This window comes from Ahaetulla prasina, chromosome 8 (genome assembly GCF_028640845.1).
Source record: "Ahaetulla prasina isolate Xishuangbanna chromosome 8, ASM2864084v1, whole genome shotgun sequence".
Lineage (NCBI taxonomy): Eukaryota > Metazoa > Chordata > Lepidosauria > Squamata > Colubridae > Ahaetulla > Ahaetulla prasina.
In genome coordinates this window covers 90,806,879-90,825,761 of record NC_080546.1, presented here as the reverse complement: position 1 = coordinate 90,825,761, position 18,883 = coordinate 90,806,879, and the positions used below count along the sequence as shown (strand labels likewise).

The window sequence follows — 18,883 nt, the reverse complement described above, 5'->3', positions numbered from 1 at the left end:
TGACTCCAGTGCCGTGATGGCGAACCTATGGCACGCATGCCACAGGTGGCACGTGGGAGCTGTATCTGTGGGCACGCAAACATCGCCCTAGCTCAGGTCCAGCGTGCATGTGCGCACCGGCCAGCTGAATTTTGGCTGGTGCCGCCCCTCTCCGGGGTCTCCACACGGCCCATTTTGGATGCCAGGTAAGTACAGGGCTCACATGAAGGCTCTGGGAGGGCGTTTCCGGCCTCCAGAGGGCCTCTGAGAGGGTGGGGGAGGCTGTTTTCGCCCTCCCCAGGCTCCAAGAAAGCCTCTGGAGCCACAGGAGGACAAGAAACAGGCCCGCCGAGCCCACCGGTAACCTTTTTGCCGTCACTTGCCAAAAGTGGGGGGGGGAAGTGCCTGAATTCATGGGAGGGACATGGGGAGGCATTGAATTATGGGTGTGGCCACAGATGCGCACAACCCTCCCGTGCTCCCCCGCTTTTGGCACGCAACGGCAAAAAGTAGCCATCGCTGCTCTAGTGGGTCATATCTATCTGCTCCTCACTGGCTAGACATGTCTAGGATCCCAGCATATTAGAGCAAAGTTGTTTGTTTGATTAGTCATGGATGTGTTTTAAAGCCCAGGCTATCTAAATCGACCTCTGTTGCTTCATAGAATGACAAGGACGATGAAGATGGAAAGGAGGAAAGTGAGAATCAAGAAAGCGAAGAAGAGTCTGACGCCGAAAGCGTTAATGATCCCTCCGAAGGTGACGCTGATGAAGAGACGGTCCAGGGGAAGAGTTTTTCAAAAAGCCAAAAGACAATCAAGAAACCAAACGCCCTCAGAGACAAAGAGGCTGCCCAGCTGGAGTTGCCGTATTTGTTTGCTGGTAAGAAAAAGGTGTCGTGGTCTGCCAGCAGCCTGTGGAGCTGGCAGCAGAGTCGGGACAGTGAGGAGGCTGGGGAGGACCATGGGCCAGGCCTGGAGGCTGGGGAAGGCCCGGACGAGGGCTCTGCGTCGGAGGCAGAGATGGGGCCAGGGCCGTCTGGGAGCGATGCGCAGACTCCAGAGCCTCCAGAGGCGGACAGCAGTGAGGCAGAGGAACAGGAGGAGCTTGTTCCTAGCGCAAGCATGCGAAGAGCTGCCAGAAGGCAAGAGCAGCTCAAGCAAAGAGGACGACTCAGGAGTAAGGCCAGGAGATGATTGGCCCCTCCCATAAGGCTTGAGTCAACCTTGTACCAGTCAAAATTGGCAGTTGGTAGAATCAGCCTGTAATACTGCCTTCCAACCACTGTGCCATGAAGGAAGGAGGGAGGGAGGGAGGGAGGAAGGATGGAAGGAAGGAAGGAAGGAAGGAAGGAAGGAAGGAAGGAAGGAAGGACTATCAATAGCACTTAGATCAGTGGTTCCCAACCAGTGTGCCGCGGCACTAAGGGGTGCCGTGAGATCTTTTGAGGGTGCCGGGAACTTTTGAGCTACGGAGATTTTAAATATCTATTTCCTTATAAGGGTGCCGGGAACTTTTGAAAGGCTTTCCAAGGGTGCCTCAAACAAGAAAAGGTTGTGCCTCAAACAAGAAAAGGTTGGGAACCACTGACTTAGATACTACTTCACAGTGCTTTACTGCCACTCTAAGCGGTTTACAAATTCAGCATATTGCCCCCAACAATCTCGGTCCTCATTTTACCAACATGGGCAGGAGATATTCTGGGAATTGTAAGTCCACACATCTTAAAAACTTTGGAAATCTCACATGTAGATAACGTTCATTCACCTAAATATACGAAGTACAATGTTTTGTCTCCCGAGTAGTGATAGAAACGGAGCTACTTTTCCACTGGTATTTCTGATAGTATTCACGTTAGTGCTTGTTCCATGTTTTACCTCGATGGCCGTTTTAAACTTACTTTCTGAGACAACTTCTCAAATTCCCCCAATATTTTTCATTGTTCGAATAGCGCCTGAATCGTACGAGCAGCTTCAGTCTTTACTGTTGGGAAGAACAGCAGAAGAACAAATGGACATCGTGCAGAGAATTCGGAAGACGAACCATCCCAGTCTCGCCATAGGGAACAAAGCCAAGTTAGAAGTGAGTTTTTGCCGTCATGCCTAACAATTTTATTTTTAGTTTTATTTTATTTTTATTTTTTTTTATTCAAAAAGTTTTACAAAAAATTTTCCCCCCCTTTCCCCCCAACCCCTCTCCCTTCACAAACCCCCTCCCCCCTCCCCCCCTGGCTTCCTGGAACAAACACAAGGTATAGTTAAAAATAAAACAAACATATGCTAAAAAAATTTTTTCCCAAAACTATTATACCAATTCTCCCTCTCTAGCTCTGACTTCCTCCTTACATAACCAAATCCTTCAAAAAATTAACAATAAACAGTAATAAAATATATAAATCAGTAGAACAAATTAATCCTAAAATATTTAAAACCAGCTAAAGCATAAAAATCCAATCCAGTTCAGAGAATATCTCCTTATAGCTTCTATAACCATATAACCATATAATTTCCCCAAGTCTTTCTTACATAAGATCTTTCAAGAATATTCTATTTAAAATTCAATACAACAGATTATAAAATTTATAAAATTTCAATAGAGAAAATTACAATATTATTTAATTAATTACAATATCTATTCAACTTTAGTCCTTCCTCATCAAAATCCAGTATATCCAAATATCTAGTCTCTTATAATCACAAATTGTCTTTCGGGGACACTAATATTTTGTCTATTAATATTTTAAAAACCTTGTTTCAAAATAATACTTTTGTCTCTTGCCATTTTTTGGTGCATTAATCTCTGTCTTTCCTTCGTTGCTCCTTTTAAAAGTCAATCACAATATTTCCTAGTAATTCCTTATGTCCAGAAATCCAAAAATTACTGCCGTATATTCCATCAGTCCAAAAGAGAACTCTTGGGAAACATTAAGCTTGTGAGTCTTTTCCATTTGAGGACAATCTCCTGTAGCACAAATTCAGGCAGCTCATCCAAACTATTTAAAGAAAACTTCTTTAGATCACCTTGTTTCTTCACGATCAAATCTTCATATTTATCCACTTTTATTTGTATGTCCTCCATTCCATTTTCCGAATAATTGCACTGGTTAATTTGCTCCAAACTCTCATCCAAAACGTCCCCACTTTTTTTCAATTCGTATTTTTGAATAATTAAATACATACTTTCTGTGTAGTCCTGTATAAAGTCACGAATCCATTCTTCTGAAAGAACCTCCATAACAAAATTCCTGCTGAGAATCCCCTTGTAAAGTACTTAAACAGCATAATATAATCCAACAGTCCACAGTCAAACACAATAAGATAAAATCTCCATTCAGTTTCGATTCAACAGCAAAGCTCCCTTTGATGTATCGCTCTGCTTTCAGTTTCTCTAAAACGAAACTGAAGGGGGGGCGGAAGTCAGAAAATCAAAAATACTTGCAAACCAATAATTGTTCCTCACACTCGTTCCGCCTGCTTTTCGTATCCACAAAAAGAAATCAATTGCTAGCAGAAGTGGACACCTTCCTCTTTTCCTGCTTTTTCAGGAGCGCAGAGAATACTGGAGGTGGGGGAGGGGTAAATAAGGGGATTCGACCGTTCAGGACTTTGTATTACAAAAACAAAGCCCCTAGGGGAATCTACCCAATTCCTCCCCCTTGCTCTGTCTCTCTCTTTCAACCAGAGAGAGAAATGAAGCCAGGATCAGTTGTTAAATCCGGCTTTTACCATATTCAATGCGGAGTGCCATAAATTAGCACCCAGCGAGAAAGGTGGCGCCACCCAGAAGCCTTTATTTTTATTTTATGATTACATTTTTATATCGCACCATCTCCCGAAGGACTCAAGGCGGTGTACAGCCAATATTAAAATACACATAACACTATGATATAAATATAATAAATAAACACTATTTAAAAAACAATTTAAAAACAAATATTTAGTGGCTGAATCACTAAAACGGTCGAAGACCGATTAAAATTACTGCAATTACTGCAGGTTCAAGTCCCACCAGGCCCAAGGTTGACTCAGCCTTCCATCCTTTATAAGGTAGGTAAAATGAGGACCCAGATTGTTGGGGACAATAAGTTGACTTTGTATATAATATACAAATGGATGATGACTATTGCTTGACATAGTGTAAGCCGCCCTGAGTCTTCGGAGAAGGGCGGGATATAAATGCAAAAAAATAATAAATAAATTTTTTTAAAAAACCGCTAAAATTTTGTTAAAATACATTCTTAGGCTAGTCCCGCTCGGTGAAATAATAAAGTCTTTAGTTCACGCTTGAAGGCCCGGAGGTCGGGGAGTTGGCGTAACCCCGGAGGTAACTCATCCCATAGGGCTGGTGCCGTCACAGAGAAGGCCCTCCCCCTGGGGGCCGCCAACCTACATTGTTTGGTCGACGGCACCCTGAGGAGGCCCGCTCTGTGGGAGCGCACAGGTCGTTGAGAGGCAATCGGTGGCAAAAGGCGGTCTCGCAAATACCAATCAAAAGAGCAGGAGGGCATTTGGCGTTGAAACAAATGCAGCGTTTGCGGACTTCATTTATCAGTAATATTACAAATTATATTCCACAGAAACTGTTCGGATTCCTTGTGGAGTACATTGGAGAGTTGGCTCGTGAGGAGGCGCCAAAACTGAAAACCATTGACGAGCTGGTCGTGTGAGTACCGCGCCTGACGCGTAGGGATTTCGACTGCTGGATTGTGCCAAGCTGAATTTAAAATACGAGAGTTTTGCAGCCAAAATGGAACTTAATTCCTTTTAATCAACATCTTCCCAGTGCTGTAACTGGGCTGCTTGAGGTTGTGATTGTGTTGCTTGTTTCAGAATTCTTCCGGCCCAACCCGTACGACAGTCAATTTCAATTGTGTCACTGCTGTGATTTTTTTTCATATAATTTTTATTTTATTTTATAAACAAACAAACATTTAATACATCAGTCATTCCTTCCGTGTGACATCTTGGTGTTTTCTTCATGGCTCTTTTTGTTCTTTGTTCTTTGTTCTTTCTTCATTTCAATTTAATCTATTACAGTTTTTTCATATCATTTCATTTTCATTTATTAAATTTCTATACCGCTCTTCTCCCGAAGGACTCAGGGCGGTTTACAGCCAATAAAACATAATTTATAAACAGATTTAAAATACAGTATAAAAATCTAATTCTATTAGGCTAATATCAATTAAAAATTATGCTAAAACAATAATAAAACCCCATTTAAAACAATAATAACTATATATTTTTTCACAAATTTTCTTACATAACTATCAATTGCCTATCTATATCTTTTTTCTAACCGATGGTAAAATTGATCCCACATCTTAAAATATTCTGAATCCTCTCTTTCTTAACTTAATCAAGTCTGCACAGTCTAAAATTGTTGTAATAACTTCTCCTTCCAGGGGTATTTTCTCTGTTTTCCAATTTTGTGCAGAAACAATTCTTGCTGCTGTTATTACATGTATAATCAAATAGATATTTTCTTTACTGGTTTTCTCTTATAGGATACCGTATAAGAACAGCTCCAGTTTTAAATCAGTCTGTTGTTGAGTCATTTCTTCTAACCAACCCTTCATTTTATTCCAATAATTTTTAGCTTCTGAGCATGTCCACCACATGTGATAATAAGATCCTGGTAACTGGTGACATTTCCAACATTTAGCTGATTTATCTTTAAAAAATTTTTGCCCGTTTTTCAGGAGGCATATGCCATCTATAAAACATTTTATGTTGATTTTCTTTATATGCAGTGGACATTGTTAATTTGTAGTTCCTCTCCCATAATTGTTGCCATTTATCTGGATCTATTGAATATCCGAAATTTTTGGCCCGTGCTATTGTTGAGTTGTGTCACTGCTGTTGTTGGGATAAGGTCAGTGGTGTGTTGGGGAGGGTGACGCCATCAACACACATAACATCGAAGTCCCAATTGCTGGTTGTTGTTTTTTAATCCCTTAAATATAAAAGAAAAACGTCTGATTTTATCTTTATAGTCATTTTGAGATTCTTCTGTATTAAGATGTGAATCCTATTCCAAATATTTCTCGGCTTCCTCTGATTTTCAAGGGAAGCATTTTCCCTCCAGCCTTTCTGAGACTCCATATCTCAGTCTTAATAAGGTTTGTTGACCCTAATAAGGGTTCTTAGGTGACGCATTTTATTGAGAAGCAATTTCAGACGTCTGAATTTATTCAGAGCTCGTTCTTAGTATCTCGGATTTAAAAGCCGATCGATTTGGTGCTGGGCGAACATCTGTATCTGGAGTCAGACCTACGTGCGCAGCTGCAACTCGACTTCAGATCACTTTTGCAGCGGAAGAAGATGCTGCTGTTAAACATAATTCCGTCCCTGACTTTTATCATCTCCGGATTCACAGAGTCCTCTTCGAGCTTTGCCAGATGTTTCCTAAAGCCGCCAGTGATCATATGAAGCTTCTCCTTCAAGAGGCCATGCACAGCATGGAAGAGATCGCGGAAGGAAACGGACTGCTAACATTCCCAGAGTTGGACATGGTATATATATTTATATTATACAGGCTGATAACCTGGCATTGCCCAGGTATTTATTTATCCCAACCCTGTATTAAACAGGAAGAGCAACTTCACCCTGAGCCCTGATTTTGGCAAGAATTAGTTAAAAATGTTTTCCCTGTGCCCCCAGAAGCAAGTAAAATGATACCACGTCATTTTGCTAGCTGATCCATGATCATTTGGTATACTTCTTTTCTGATCTTGATTTAGAAGTGGCTTCTTGTCTGCGATATATGCACTAAGCTGTTTGATATTTGTCCTCAAGAATAATCAAATGTCCAGACCAAACGTAATGTTGGATTTTCCCCCTTACCAGAGGCAGTCCCCTTATGGAGTACTGTGAAGCCGTTACCGTGGCAGCCCCACTGTGCTGCACAGTAGAAGCCATTTTAAGGCACAACAGGCTGTATCTTAACAGAACACACATCCCGAGGGGTGTTAGGGGCGTCTTACCCCCACAGTATTTCTTTCCAGAGAGTAAGTCATCTGTGTACCAAGTTTGGTTGAAATTGCTCGAGGTGTTCCAGAGTTATGCTGGAACATAACACACACACAGCCGTAGATATATACACATATATATATATGTATATTTGTTTTCTGAGATTTTCGCGGGTATTTGTATGTAGGTCTTTGGCTATTCGGGTTTTCTCCCACGTAAAATTGGAAGTGTCTTGGCGACGTTTTGACGAAGTCTCATTCGTCATCTTCAGGCTTCAGCTTCGTGCTTCTGGGAGCAGTGTGTGATCGCAGCTGTTTCTTCCTTTTAACTGCTAGTGGGGGTTTGAACTGATTGGGTGGGAGCTTGGCTGTGCTCTGATTGGCTGGGGGGGGTTGTGCTCTGATTGGCTGAGGGTGTGTCCTGTTTGTGTGGGGGCTTGGTTGTGCTCAGATTAGTCTGAGTTGCAGGGGGATTTGAGCTGGTGAGCTGCATTGCAATTGCAATTTGAGCTGGTGAGCTGCATTGCAATTGCAATTTTTGCAATTGCAATTTGAGCTGGTGAGCTGCATTGCAATGCAGCTCACCAGCTCAAATCCCCCTGCAACTCAGACTAATCTGAGCACAACCAAGCCCCCACCCAAACAGGACACACCCCCAGCCAATCAGAGCACAACCCCCCCCCCTGTATTGGCAGGAGGTATTTGCTCCTTGTGGTGGATCAATTCTCCTTTCTTGCATATGATGGAGAGAGGCTCCTGTGGAAACATCTGGGGCTGATTATGCAGGTGGCAGCTGGGGCAAACAAGGACAATTCAGATAGTCTCTGGACTTAACAACAATTCGTTTAGTGACGCTTCAGAGTTAACGATGGCGCTGCAAAAAGTGATCCGTGATCATTTTTCACACTTACCGTTGCAGCATCCCCATGATCATGCGGTTTACATTCAGACACTTGGCCACCGATTCATATTTATGACCGTCGCAGCATCCTCCGGGGTGTGTGTGTCACGTGATCTCTTTCGGCGACCTTCCGACAGTGGGGAACCCAGATTCACTTAACAACGATTGATTTAACCTCTGCAGTGATACCTTTAACAAACGTCGTAAAAAGGGGAGGGGGACTCACTGAACAAATTTCTCACTTAGCAACATAAATCCTGGGCTCAATTGTGGTCGTAAGTTGAGGACTACGCACAACATTGATCTGTGCTCTTTTCTTCCACTCATACCAGGGCAACAGATGCCACGAAAGTAAATCCTAACTTTATTTTAATCACGGAAGGAGTTGCATTCATAATACACAACCTTTGTATTTTTTCAGCTCCTGTATTTGAAAATCATTACCGTTCTTTTTCCAACTTCTGATTTTTGGCATCCGGTAGTAACACCGTCGTTAATTTACATGAGCCAATTACTTACAAAGGTAGGTTCTTTATTCACCGTTTCTCCTGCCCAAAAACATTCGCTGAAAGATGAGAATGAAATAACATTCATTAATACTTTTATTTTATTTATAATTTAATTTCTATACCGCCCTTCTCCCGAAGGACTCAGGGCGGTTTACAGCCATATTAAAAACACAGAATATACAAAGTATAAATCACAAATTTAAAACGAATTTAAAGCGAAATATTTAATAGGCCTAATTAACTAAAACGGTCATAGACTGATATAAAACCCTTTAAAAATTAAAATTATAAATAAATTAATTAAAACACTTTCCTTTGGCAAACCCTAACCAGGATTTCATTGGATTTAAGCCCCAGCCAGGTGATACCTTTTAGGTTGCTCATCTAATCCTCCTGTTTTCCGATGTATTTATAGACTAATTAAATCAATTTGTGGAGCTGCCGATCTCACAAATGCAACTTTGGGGGCAGCTGACAACACAATTTAAAAACAACTATCAGCAAAGAATAAAAACAACGGTCAGACACGGCAAGCCCGAGCCAAACAACCTTAAGAGTCATGTGGTCAAAATTCAGGCCTTGGCGTTGGGCTTATGTTTACGTATACCTGCCCCAGCTGACCTTCCTTGTCCCCTTCACCTGTCTTCATTGTGGCACACTTAGCCTCAAGGCCTATGCCACAGGGATGGAGGGCGGGGGACTTACAACCAGCTGCCCCTCAGCTGTCCTGCTACATGGGATGCCCTGGGCTGAGTAGCCATTAGAAATTCTGGTGTAAATTCAAGCTCTTGGAGTTTTGTTGCTGTTAGTTGCGAAGTTGTGTCTGACCCATCGCGACCCCATGGACAACGTTCCTCCGGGCCTTCCTGCCCTCTACCATCCTCTGGAGTCCATTTAAGCTCATGCCTACTGTTTCGGTGACTCCATCCAGCAGCCTCCTTCTCTGTCGTCCCCTTCTTCTTTTACCCTCAATCTTTCCCAGCATTAGGCTCTTCTCTAGTGAGTCCTTCCTGCTCATTAGGTGGCCAAAGTATTTCAGTTTCATCTTCAGGATCTGGCCTTCTAAAGAACAGTCAGGGTTGATCTCCTCTAGGACTGACCGGTTGGATCGCCTTGCATCTTGGAGTTTAGATGTCCCTTAAGTTTTCTATTCTGGCTGTTTTTCTAGTGCGCTGTAAGAACGGAACAAGACGTTGTAAAAGGGTTATTTGTTTGCTGTCTCTTCCTGGACTACACATCCCTGTCTCAAAGATTTGTCCCAGAGCTGGTCAATTTTCTTCTGGGAGTCCTTCACCTGGCGATACCTAACAAGGAAGCTCAAGGTAGGATTCTGATGTCATCTGGCATCCCTCCTTCTCTTCTCATCTCCTTTAACCCTTTCCTGGCACCACCACTACCATAACCACTGGCAGGGCTCCTGAAAGGTCCCCCTTAAGACCACAGCTAGATGTGTTTTGCCTCATTTTAGGACTTTTCCAACCATGTTTGTTGAGTGGATCACCGCAGTTGTTAAGTTAGTAACACGGTTGTTAAGTTAATCTGGTTCTCCCGTTGACCTTGCTGGCCAGAAGGTCGCAAAAAGGGATTGCGCAACCCGGGGGCACTGCATCCGTCATAAATCTGAGCCAGTTGCCAAGGGTCTGAATTTTACATATGTATGTATGTATGTGAGTGGTGCGGTGGCCTAGAGGTGGAGCTCTCGCCTCACAATCAGGAGGCTGTGAGTTCGATCCTAGGTAGAGGCAGATATTTCTCTTTCTGGGCACAATGAGAATATATCTGCTGAACAAAACTCCGCACTGGCAACAGGAAAGGCATCTGGCCATTAAAACACTCTGCTTGCTCCATTCAATTGCCCAGACTCCACCCGGCAAGCGATTATGGGGTTGTTAAAAGAAGATAATATATATATGTATTTATCTGAACAGTAATTATAACAGCAGCCAATCTATAAAATAACATGCATTTCATAAACATAGCTAAATAATCTTCATGGTTGTAAGAATTGTCCACAAGTACAAAATACTTAATATAAAAATATGTTAGTCTTGTGTTTACCAGCTGTATCTATAATCTCCTGGTTCCTTTCTTTCCTTGTGAATCTTTCGTAGATTTCTAAGTACAGGAAAATGTTTGATAGGTTTACTGTATTTTTCGGAGTATAAGATGCTCCGGACTATAAGATGCTCCGGACTATAAGATGCACTACCTTTTTTGGGGAGGAAAACAAGGGAAAAAAATCTGCCTCTGCCTCCCAGCAATTTTCCTCCTTGCAGCAAACAGCCTGCTTTTTAGTTTCATTTTCGTTTTCAGCACAGCCTGATTAGCACAAGAAAAAAAAAACTGCTTCCCAGCAATTTTCCTCCTTGCAGCAAGCAACAGAGGCCTGCGCAGCAATAGCCAATGGCAATCCCTGCAGCCTGAAACAGCTGAGGGTCGGGAGGCCGATCTAACCGACAATCAGCTGCTTGTGCTAATCAGGCTGTGCTGAAGCTGAAACGGGCTGTTTGCTGTTTGCTGCAAGAGGTAAATTGCTGGGAGGCAGAGGCCAACGAGTGGGGGCCGGCAGGTGGGCAGGGCTACATTCGGTGTATAAGACGCACCCAAATTTTCACCCTCTTTTGGGGGAGGGAAGTGCATCTTATACTCCAAAAAATACGGTATATAAATTTTAAAAATAGCGAGCAGTGTCTGCATGAGCGCCTATGAATACCCTGAGTGGAAAACCAACATTTGTGTCTGTTTTTTTCCTTCCAGGTTATTGTTTGCTGCCTCCTTTCGTGTCACTCGGAAAACATTCCAACTTGCTTGTGGTCTGTGAAAAATCAGGGAGAGAAACATGGCAAAACCGAAACATCTCGCTCCACGTTTTAAGTAGCTCAAAAGGAAGAAGCAAAATAGATACGAATAATTTGAGGTATGTTGTATCTTATCTGTCTATCACATTTAGAGAGCCGCTCACCTCCCAGAATGTGAACCTGGGTGGCATATAATAAAAGCACACCATAAAATCTTAAGCTGCAATTAAAAACGCCAGTCAGACTTGGAAGTGACAGAGTAGATGATGAGATACGATCAAGTCATAGATATAAACGTACAAAATAAATCAGTTTTGTCTTGGGAAACGTTAGAAAATATTTGGACTTTGCGATGAACAACAAAACCTTTTCATTTCTTTCCTTGGTGTCTTTTTTGTAGAAGTACAATAGGTTTGTGTGCTGAAATTTGGCATTATCAAATGGTTGCTGTGCAAAGCGTTTGCAAGAATGGAAGTAAATTTGAGTGTCCAATTCTGCAATCCAGAGATGTATTTGAACTTGTTTATCATGAAACCGCAACCTGCGTATCGGGATATATTTTGGGATTTGCTCCATAGCGATATCCAAAATCTTTCTAATATCAGCTGCAAACGATGGTCTCTGGAGTCCGTCAGGATCGAACTGCTGACAGTCGGCAGTCAGCCTGCAATACTGCGTTCTAAGAAAGAGGGAGGGAGGGAGGGAGAAGGAAAAAAAGGAAGGAAATGAAAAGGAAAGGAGGGAACGAGGAAGGAATAGCATTTATATACCGCTTCACAGGGCTTTTATAGTCCTCTCTAAGCGGTTTACAGAGTCAGCCTCTTGCCCCCAACTATCTGGGTCCTCATTTGACCGACCTTGGAAAGGATGGGAAGGGTGAGTCAACCTTTGAGCCGGTCAGGATCAAACTCCCGGCAGTCGGCAGAGTCAACTTTCAGTACTGCTTCCTAACTACTGTGCCCGCCATGCCTCTACCTGCTTGTTGTCTTTTGCAGATTGTCATGCGTGGCTCTGGCTTTGGCCCTAGCGAAACGATGCGCCGTTCTTTATGGGCAGCTTCCATCCTTCCGTGAAATTGTGGGTCCTCTCCGGTTGCTGCTGTCCTCGCTCGTACTTCAGGCAGCCAAGTATCCTGCCCAGCTTCAAGTAAGAAGGGGAGGGGGGGTGGAGTGTCCTGAGAAACTGCCAAGAACTCCTGTCACCCTCCCAGAGTGTAGCCACCAGAAATACAAGTAGTCCTCGACTTAAAAACAGCTCATTTAGTGACCACAAAGTGGAAACAGTGACTCGTGACCGTTTTTCACCCTTCCCGACCGTTGGGGCATCAGATTTCTGGAGCTTGGCAACCGATTCGCTTTTAGCGACCTTCGGACAGGCCAAAAAAAAAAAAAAAAAGTTGACGCGCAAGCCAGGTTCACTTAACAACTGTGTGCGGCTAACTTAAGAACGGCAACGATTGGCTGAAGCAGCGTGGCCAGGAAAACGGAGCAACACCTCCCTCCACATCGAACGTTTTCCCTGCGCGACGTGAATTTTGGGCGCCGTTGTGGTCGTAAGCCGAGGAGTAGCTGTACAGACCCGAGCGACCAATATTTCACGTAAATACAAAGGGAAAACGTTCCGATGGTGACATCTGTGGCCCAGGAAGACGGATGTTCTCTATATCTGGAAGGCTAAACAACCACTTCTCCTTTGTGGTTTACTGGTTTCTCTGCACATCACAGTAGCCAAGGGTTGGACTAGGTCACGGGTCGGCAACTTTAAACACCCGAAAGAGCCACTTGGACCCATTTCCTACAGGAAAAAAAACACACACACTGGGAGCCATGAAACCTGGATGAGCGTGGCCAACTCGATGTCACTCATTCCCGCCCAGTCACATGACCTCGTAGCTACACCTACCCAGCCACAAAACTATTCTCTGTCTCCCTCTCTCCCCCCTCTGTGTATCTCTCCCTCTTCCCCCTCTCTCTGTCTCACTCTGTGTGTGTGTGTTTGTGTGTCTCTCTCCCCTCCCTTCGGATGACAGTCCTCCACCTCCCCCTCCTTCTTGTAACTCCCTGGCCTGCTGTGGCTGAGCCGGGAGCATTTGCAACGTGCAGGGAGACTCCAGCCTGAAGTGGCAGGAAGCGAAGGCTGCCTTACTTGCAAATGTGGCGCGAAGGCAGGTGCAAGGCAGCTTCGCTCCTGCACTCTCCAGCGACCCTCTTCCCCCTCCTCCTCTCTGGACAGCCCGGGACAGCTGTGGCTGAGCCAGGAATGTGTGCATACACGGGGGGAGACCCTCCTCAAGGAAGCGCCAAAGCTCGGGATGCGGGATGGCCAGTGGCTCGCTTAAGGAGGGTCTCTCCGTGCCACAGCCAGCCAGGGGTTACAAGAGGAGGAGGGGAGGAAAGTGCAGGAGCGAAGCTGCCCTTTACCTGCCTTCATGCCACATTTATGCGTAAGGCAGCCTTCGCTTCCTGCCGCTTTGGGCTGGAGTCCAAAAAAGAACTAGGAGAGGCGGGGCGAACCGGTGACGGGACAGGGAGCCACGGCAGAGGGCCCAAAGAGCCGCTTGTGGCTCTGGAGCCGCGGATTGCCGACTCCTGCACTAGATAATCCTTGTGGCCCCTTCCGTTTTCCCCATCCTGATAAGACTTAGAATAAGTTTATTGTCACTTTAAATGTACATTAATCAGCATACATTAAAACCTGACTCAACTCCCCAAACATCACAAAACCTCTGAATTCAGTCAATGATTTCTTTATTAGGAGCACCAGTCTGTTCGGCAGAGAGATGAATAGTTGTCTACCACACCTATTCATCTCTTCCCCCTGCCTTTGATCCCCAGAGCTAGGGTGGGGCTTTGTTAGCAGCAGTGGCTATTCCTTCCCAAGGAGCAGCCCATAGATTTCCACTGCTCTCCTCTCCTCTGCTTATCTGCACATCAGGCACTGGACCCAGCTCTTCCTCCTCTTCCTCATCAGCCCCCTCCAGACCGGATGGCCACCATGGCTCTTATGAGCCAAACTGCCCAAACCAGACAAAACATTAGCCCTGCGAGGTAGTCAAGGCAGGAGTCGTTGCTTAGTGTCCGATTGAATTAACCGAATCTTGCAACGCTGAAAATATTCCTGCCCTCCTCTCTTTCTAGTCTGTGGAAAATTCTGGAACATTTCAGCCCCCTTCTGAGGGCTGAGACATCTTTTGTACGCCATTTGTCCTGCACACCCCGTGACATACATGGAGACTGTACAGTCCTCAGTTTACGACTGCAACTGAGCCCAACATTTATGTTGTTAAGTGAGACCATCGTTCAGCGAGTATTAAGTGAATCGCCGCAGTTGAATTATTAACACGGCTTCCTCCTTGACTTGGCTTTTCAGACGGTCGCAAAAGGGAATCACATGACCCAGGGACACTCCGATCGTCATAAATATGAGTCAGTTGCCAAGCGCCTTGAACTATAGGGATGCTGCGACAGTCATAGGCGTGAAAAACGGTCATAAGTCCCTTTTTTCATTGTCCCTTCCAAGGGTCACTAAACGAACTGGTTTAAGTCGAGGACTACCTATACCAGTGAGGGCTAACCTTTTCCAGACCAAGTGCCCAAAGTCCACACGCGTGCAAAAGCACATGTGAGCGCCCAAACCCCCCAAATACAATGCGTGCAACCTCCGTGCATGTGCCCTGTGCTTGCACACACACACACACACACTGCCCCCCATGCATGCACCCCGCCCCTGCGCATGCATGTCCCCCACCCACCCCCATATGCACACGCCCCCTCGTACACGCCCCACGCAGAGACCGAAAGACCAGCTGGCTGGTGGGAGGCGTGCGCGGCAGAGCTGAACTGGGGCTATGGCTCGCGCGCCATCGGAGAAGATTGTAGATATAAATGTACAATCATGAAATGATGGATTGGGTAAAATCGAAAAGAAATCGAAAAGAAAGTCTATATTATCAGAAGATTGGAGTTGCTCGGATACCAAACAAGGGAAATAATATACAACAAGGAAGAAAGAAAGAAGAGAGGAATAGAAGGTAAGATAGAGGAGGTGAAGGAGAGAGAGGGATGGAAGGAAGGAGGAGGAGAGGAAGATAAGTTAGGGGACAAGAGTAGGAAAGAAGGTGAGAAAAGAGGGAAAGAGAAAAGGAGTGGGGGAGAGGAAAGGGAAGGAGGTATGAGGAAGGAGAGGAGGAGGAAGAAGGTAGGAAAGGAGAAGAAGGAGGGAAGGAAAAGAGAAGAAGGAGGTTTGTTGTAAAACGGAGGGAAAGAAAGGGTAGAAGAGCAACTCCAAATGCAATCAAAATGTTTTATTTTTGTGCTTTAGACAGGATATGTATGATTACCTATGAATAAGAAAATGTACATTTATAATATGTGTATAAGAAAAATTTTTAAAAACTTTTTACAAAAAAGAGAGAGAGGGCGCTGCATGCCATCTCTGGCACGCGTGCTATAGGTTCGCCGTCATGGACCTATACTTTGAAGGAAAAAAACCCTCAAAATCCTTTCCACCTCACCCCGTTTATTGAGCATGAAATCTTTCCATTCCTGCTATGCCATTTTAAATCTCTTGGGACCTTGTAGGAGCTACATCAGAGCATCCTGGAGAAACTCGATGTCCCGAGGCCCTACAGCCCATTGGTCTGCGACAAGAGGAAGCCCGTTCCTTTGAAGCTGTACACTCCCAAAATAGTGAAGGTGTGAGTATCTCAAAAAGGATCCCTACCGCCAATCCTGCCTCAAACGGGAATTTTTTTTAAAAATCGCCCGTAACATTTAATATTTTCAATTCAAATTTAAAAAGCCCGGTTGTCGTCTCCCCCTCCCCCTCCGACGACCGGGTCAAGGAATTCCATATCAAACGTGGCAGCGAAGCCCCTGAAGCTTGCCAAATTCCTTCGAGGTTTATCAGGGCAGGCAGGAGTCCAAGTTGTGACTTCAGCGATAGAGTCCGATATCAGCAAACTAGATGAGACTTTGCTTGACTCAAGGTTGGAATGCCAAAAGCAGGTCCTTTATATAGGCTGTGGGGTGTGGCTCCATGACTCAGCATTTATCCAGGCCTGCCCCTCCTTTCCTTCTGCTGGCGTCGCCTCTCAGATCTCCGGAAGCGAGGATCCTCCCACTTTGAATTCTCTTCAGCTGGATCTGCTGTCAGTAATTCCAGCATGTGGCTGGCTTCCTGCTCACACGCTGTAGGACTGAAGTTTATCGGGCTTGTCTGTTCACTCCTGACATCCTCTCCGGGCATGGGGCCAGGGCCGGGGGCTGGAGGCATGACAGGCCGTTCATCTTCATTATCAGACTCAGAGTCTGATAACAGGCCCGGATGGAGACGGGAGGGACCCAGCTGAGGAGAGGAGGGAGGACGAGGCACAACACCAGTTCAGCTAACAGTTCTTTTTTAATGGTCCTGATCTGGGGCTGCTGAAATCCAGATTACGCGAGGGAGAAACCGTTTGGCGGTAATCTGCTGACAATTTATTCAAAACCATCGAAGTTGTAGGTTGAATACTGTAATCATCACCATCCTCTTTTAAAAACCCCATAATCCCTTGCGGGGTGGAGTCTGGGCAACCGAATGGAGCAAGCAGAGTGTTTTACTGGCCAGATGCCCTTCCCTGTCGCCAAGGCAGAGTTTTGTTCAGCAGATAATATTCTCATTGTGCCCAGAGAGAGAAATATCTGCCTTTACCTAGGATCGAACTCACAGCCTCCTGATTGTGAGGCGAGAGCTCCACCTCTAAGCCACCGCACCCCTCCATTGAATACTGTAGTCAATTTTATTTTAATAATCATCGTCATCATCATCATCCAGAAGCTGAAATATTCCCTCTCTAATTTACTTAAATAGCGCAACTTTCAGAGAAAAAAAGCTATTAAACTTTAGATACTTTGGAAAGCTTCCGTTTCTGAACTATGGAATCGAGTTAGGGGTCCATTTCATGGAAATTTGCCAGGCAGCGGAAATGCCCACCCCCACCCTCCCCGAGTTGAAATTGAAAGCACTGCCCTTTAATTGACCAGTCGGTTTTTCTCCTTTCAGACTGGAATTCGGACGGAAGCAAGGGAGCAGTAAGCAAGAGCAGGAACGGCAGCGCCTCGTTCACAAGCACAGGCGTGAGCTCAAAGGAGCCGTGCGCGAGCTCCGCCGGGACAACCAGTTCCTGGCAAAGATGCAGCTTAAAGAAGTCATGGAAAGGTAGCCGCGGGTTTGGGTTTCGTGAGAAAAACGGAGGAAAATACCCGAGGCTGGGAAACGGGCTCCGCTGGGGGGGGGGGGGGGGGCTTTGTCATCTAAGAGATATAGGAGGTTTCTTTATTCATGATTGCTGGTCTCAGAATAGAATAGAATATGGAAATGGAAAGAAAATAGGGATAGGATAGGATAGGATAGGATAGGATAGGATAGGATAGGATAGGATAGGATAGGATAGGATAGGATAGGATAGGAATGGCATAGGGAGAAGAGAAGAGAATAAATAGAATAGGAATAGGAATAGAGCGGAAAGAATAGAAAAGAGAAGAGAATGAAGAATAGAATAGGGAATAGAATAGAATAGGAAAGAAAATAGGGATAGAATAGGAAGAATGGAATAGGATAAGAATGGAATGGAATGGAATAGGAGGAGAGAATGAATAGAATAGAATAGGAATAGAGGGAAAAGAAGAGAAAAGAGAAGAGAATGAAGAATAGAATAGAATAGAATAGAATAGGAAAGAAAATAGGGATAGAATAGGAAGAATGGAATAGAATAGAACAGAATAGAATAGAATAGAATAGAATAGAATAGAATAGAATAGAATAGAATAGAATAGAATAGAAGGAAAGAAAGTAGGGATAGGATAGGAAGAATGGAATAGGATAAAAATAGAAAGAATAGACTAGAACGGAATGGAATGGAATAGGAGAAGAGAATGAATAGAATAGGAATAGAAGGAAAAGAAGAGAAGAGAATGAAGAATAGAATAGGAAAGAAAATAGGTATAGGGTAGGAAGAATAGAATGGAATGGAATGGAATAATGGAATAGAAATAGGATACTGGAATAGGATAAGAAGAGAAGAATGGAATAGGATTAGAATGGAATAACAATAAGAATAGAAATAGAATGGAATGGAATGGAATGGAATGGAATAGGATAAGAATGGAATACAATAGAGTTGAATTAAATTGAATTCTTTATTGGCCAAGTGTGACTGGACGCTCAAAAGGAATTTGTCTCCAGTGCCTACACTCTCTAGTGTGCATACAAGCCACAAACTGATAAATCACAATCATAATACAATCACCACAAATCATAAGACACAACACTCCGTGATAGTCACAAGATACTAAATAAAAGCGATCCACATAAATCATAACAAACCACAAAAGCGACGGTCATAAGATCCAACACAGCCCTAGTATACGTGGTTTCATATCCCAGATTTTCTCAGCCCTCTTTCTGGTTCCTGCATTGTACAGATCCTCCATGGAAGGCAGGCTGGTTGAATAGAATAGAATAGAATTTTTATTGGCCAAGTGTGATTGGACACACAAGGAATTTGTCTTGGTGCATACGCTCTCAGTGTACATAAAAGAAAAGATACGTTTATCAAGGTACAACATTTACAACACAATTGATGGTCAATATATCAATATAAATCATAAGGATTGCCAGCAACAAGTTATAGTCATACTGTCATAAATGGAAAGAGATTGGTGATGGGAACTATGAGAAGATTAATA

General features: G+C 44.2%; 1 protein-coding gene across 1 annotated transcript in view; it reads left to right on the top strand.

Annotated features, from left to right (window-relative positions):
• Positions 1–18,883, top strand: part of NOP14 (NOP14 nucleolar protein) — a 29,511-nt gene that overhangs the window by 9,798 nt on the left and 830 nt on the right. The window contains exons 8-17 of the mRNA XM_058192661.1: positions 644–860; positions 1,930–2,060; positions 4,555–4,640; positions 6,357–6,492; positions 8,271–8,372; positions 9,527–9,680; positions 11,116–11,275; positions 12,152–12,302; positions 15,737–15,852; positions 17,199–17,354. Coding sequence (XP_058048644.1) covers positions 644–860; positions 1,930–2,060; positions 4,555–4,640; positions 6,357–6,492; positions 8,271–8,372; positions 9,527–9,680; positions 11,116–11,275; positions 12,152–12,302; positions 15,737–15,852; positions 17,199–17,354 — 1,409 coding nt within the window. The remainder of the gene's footprint in view (positions 1–643; positions 861–1,929; positions 2,061–4,554; positions 4,641–6,356; positions 6,493–8,270; positions 8,373–9,526; positions 9,681–11,115; positions 11,276–12,151; positions 12,303–15,736; positions 15,853–17,198; positions 17,355–18,883) is intronic.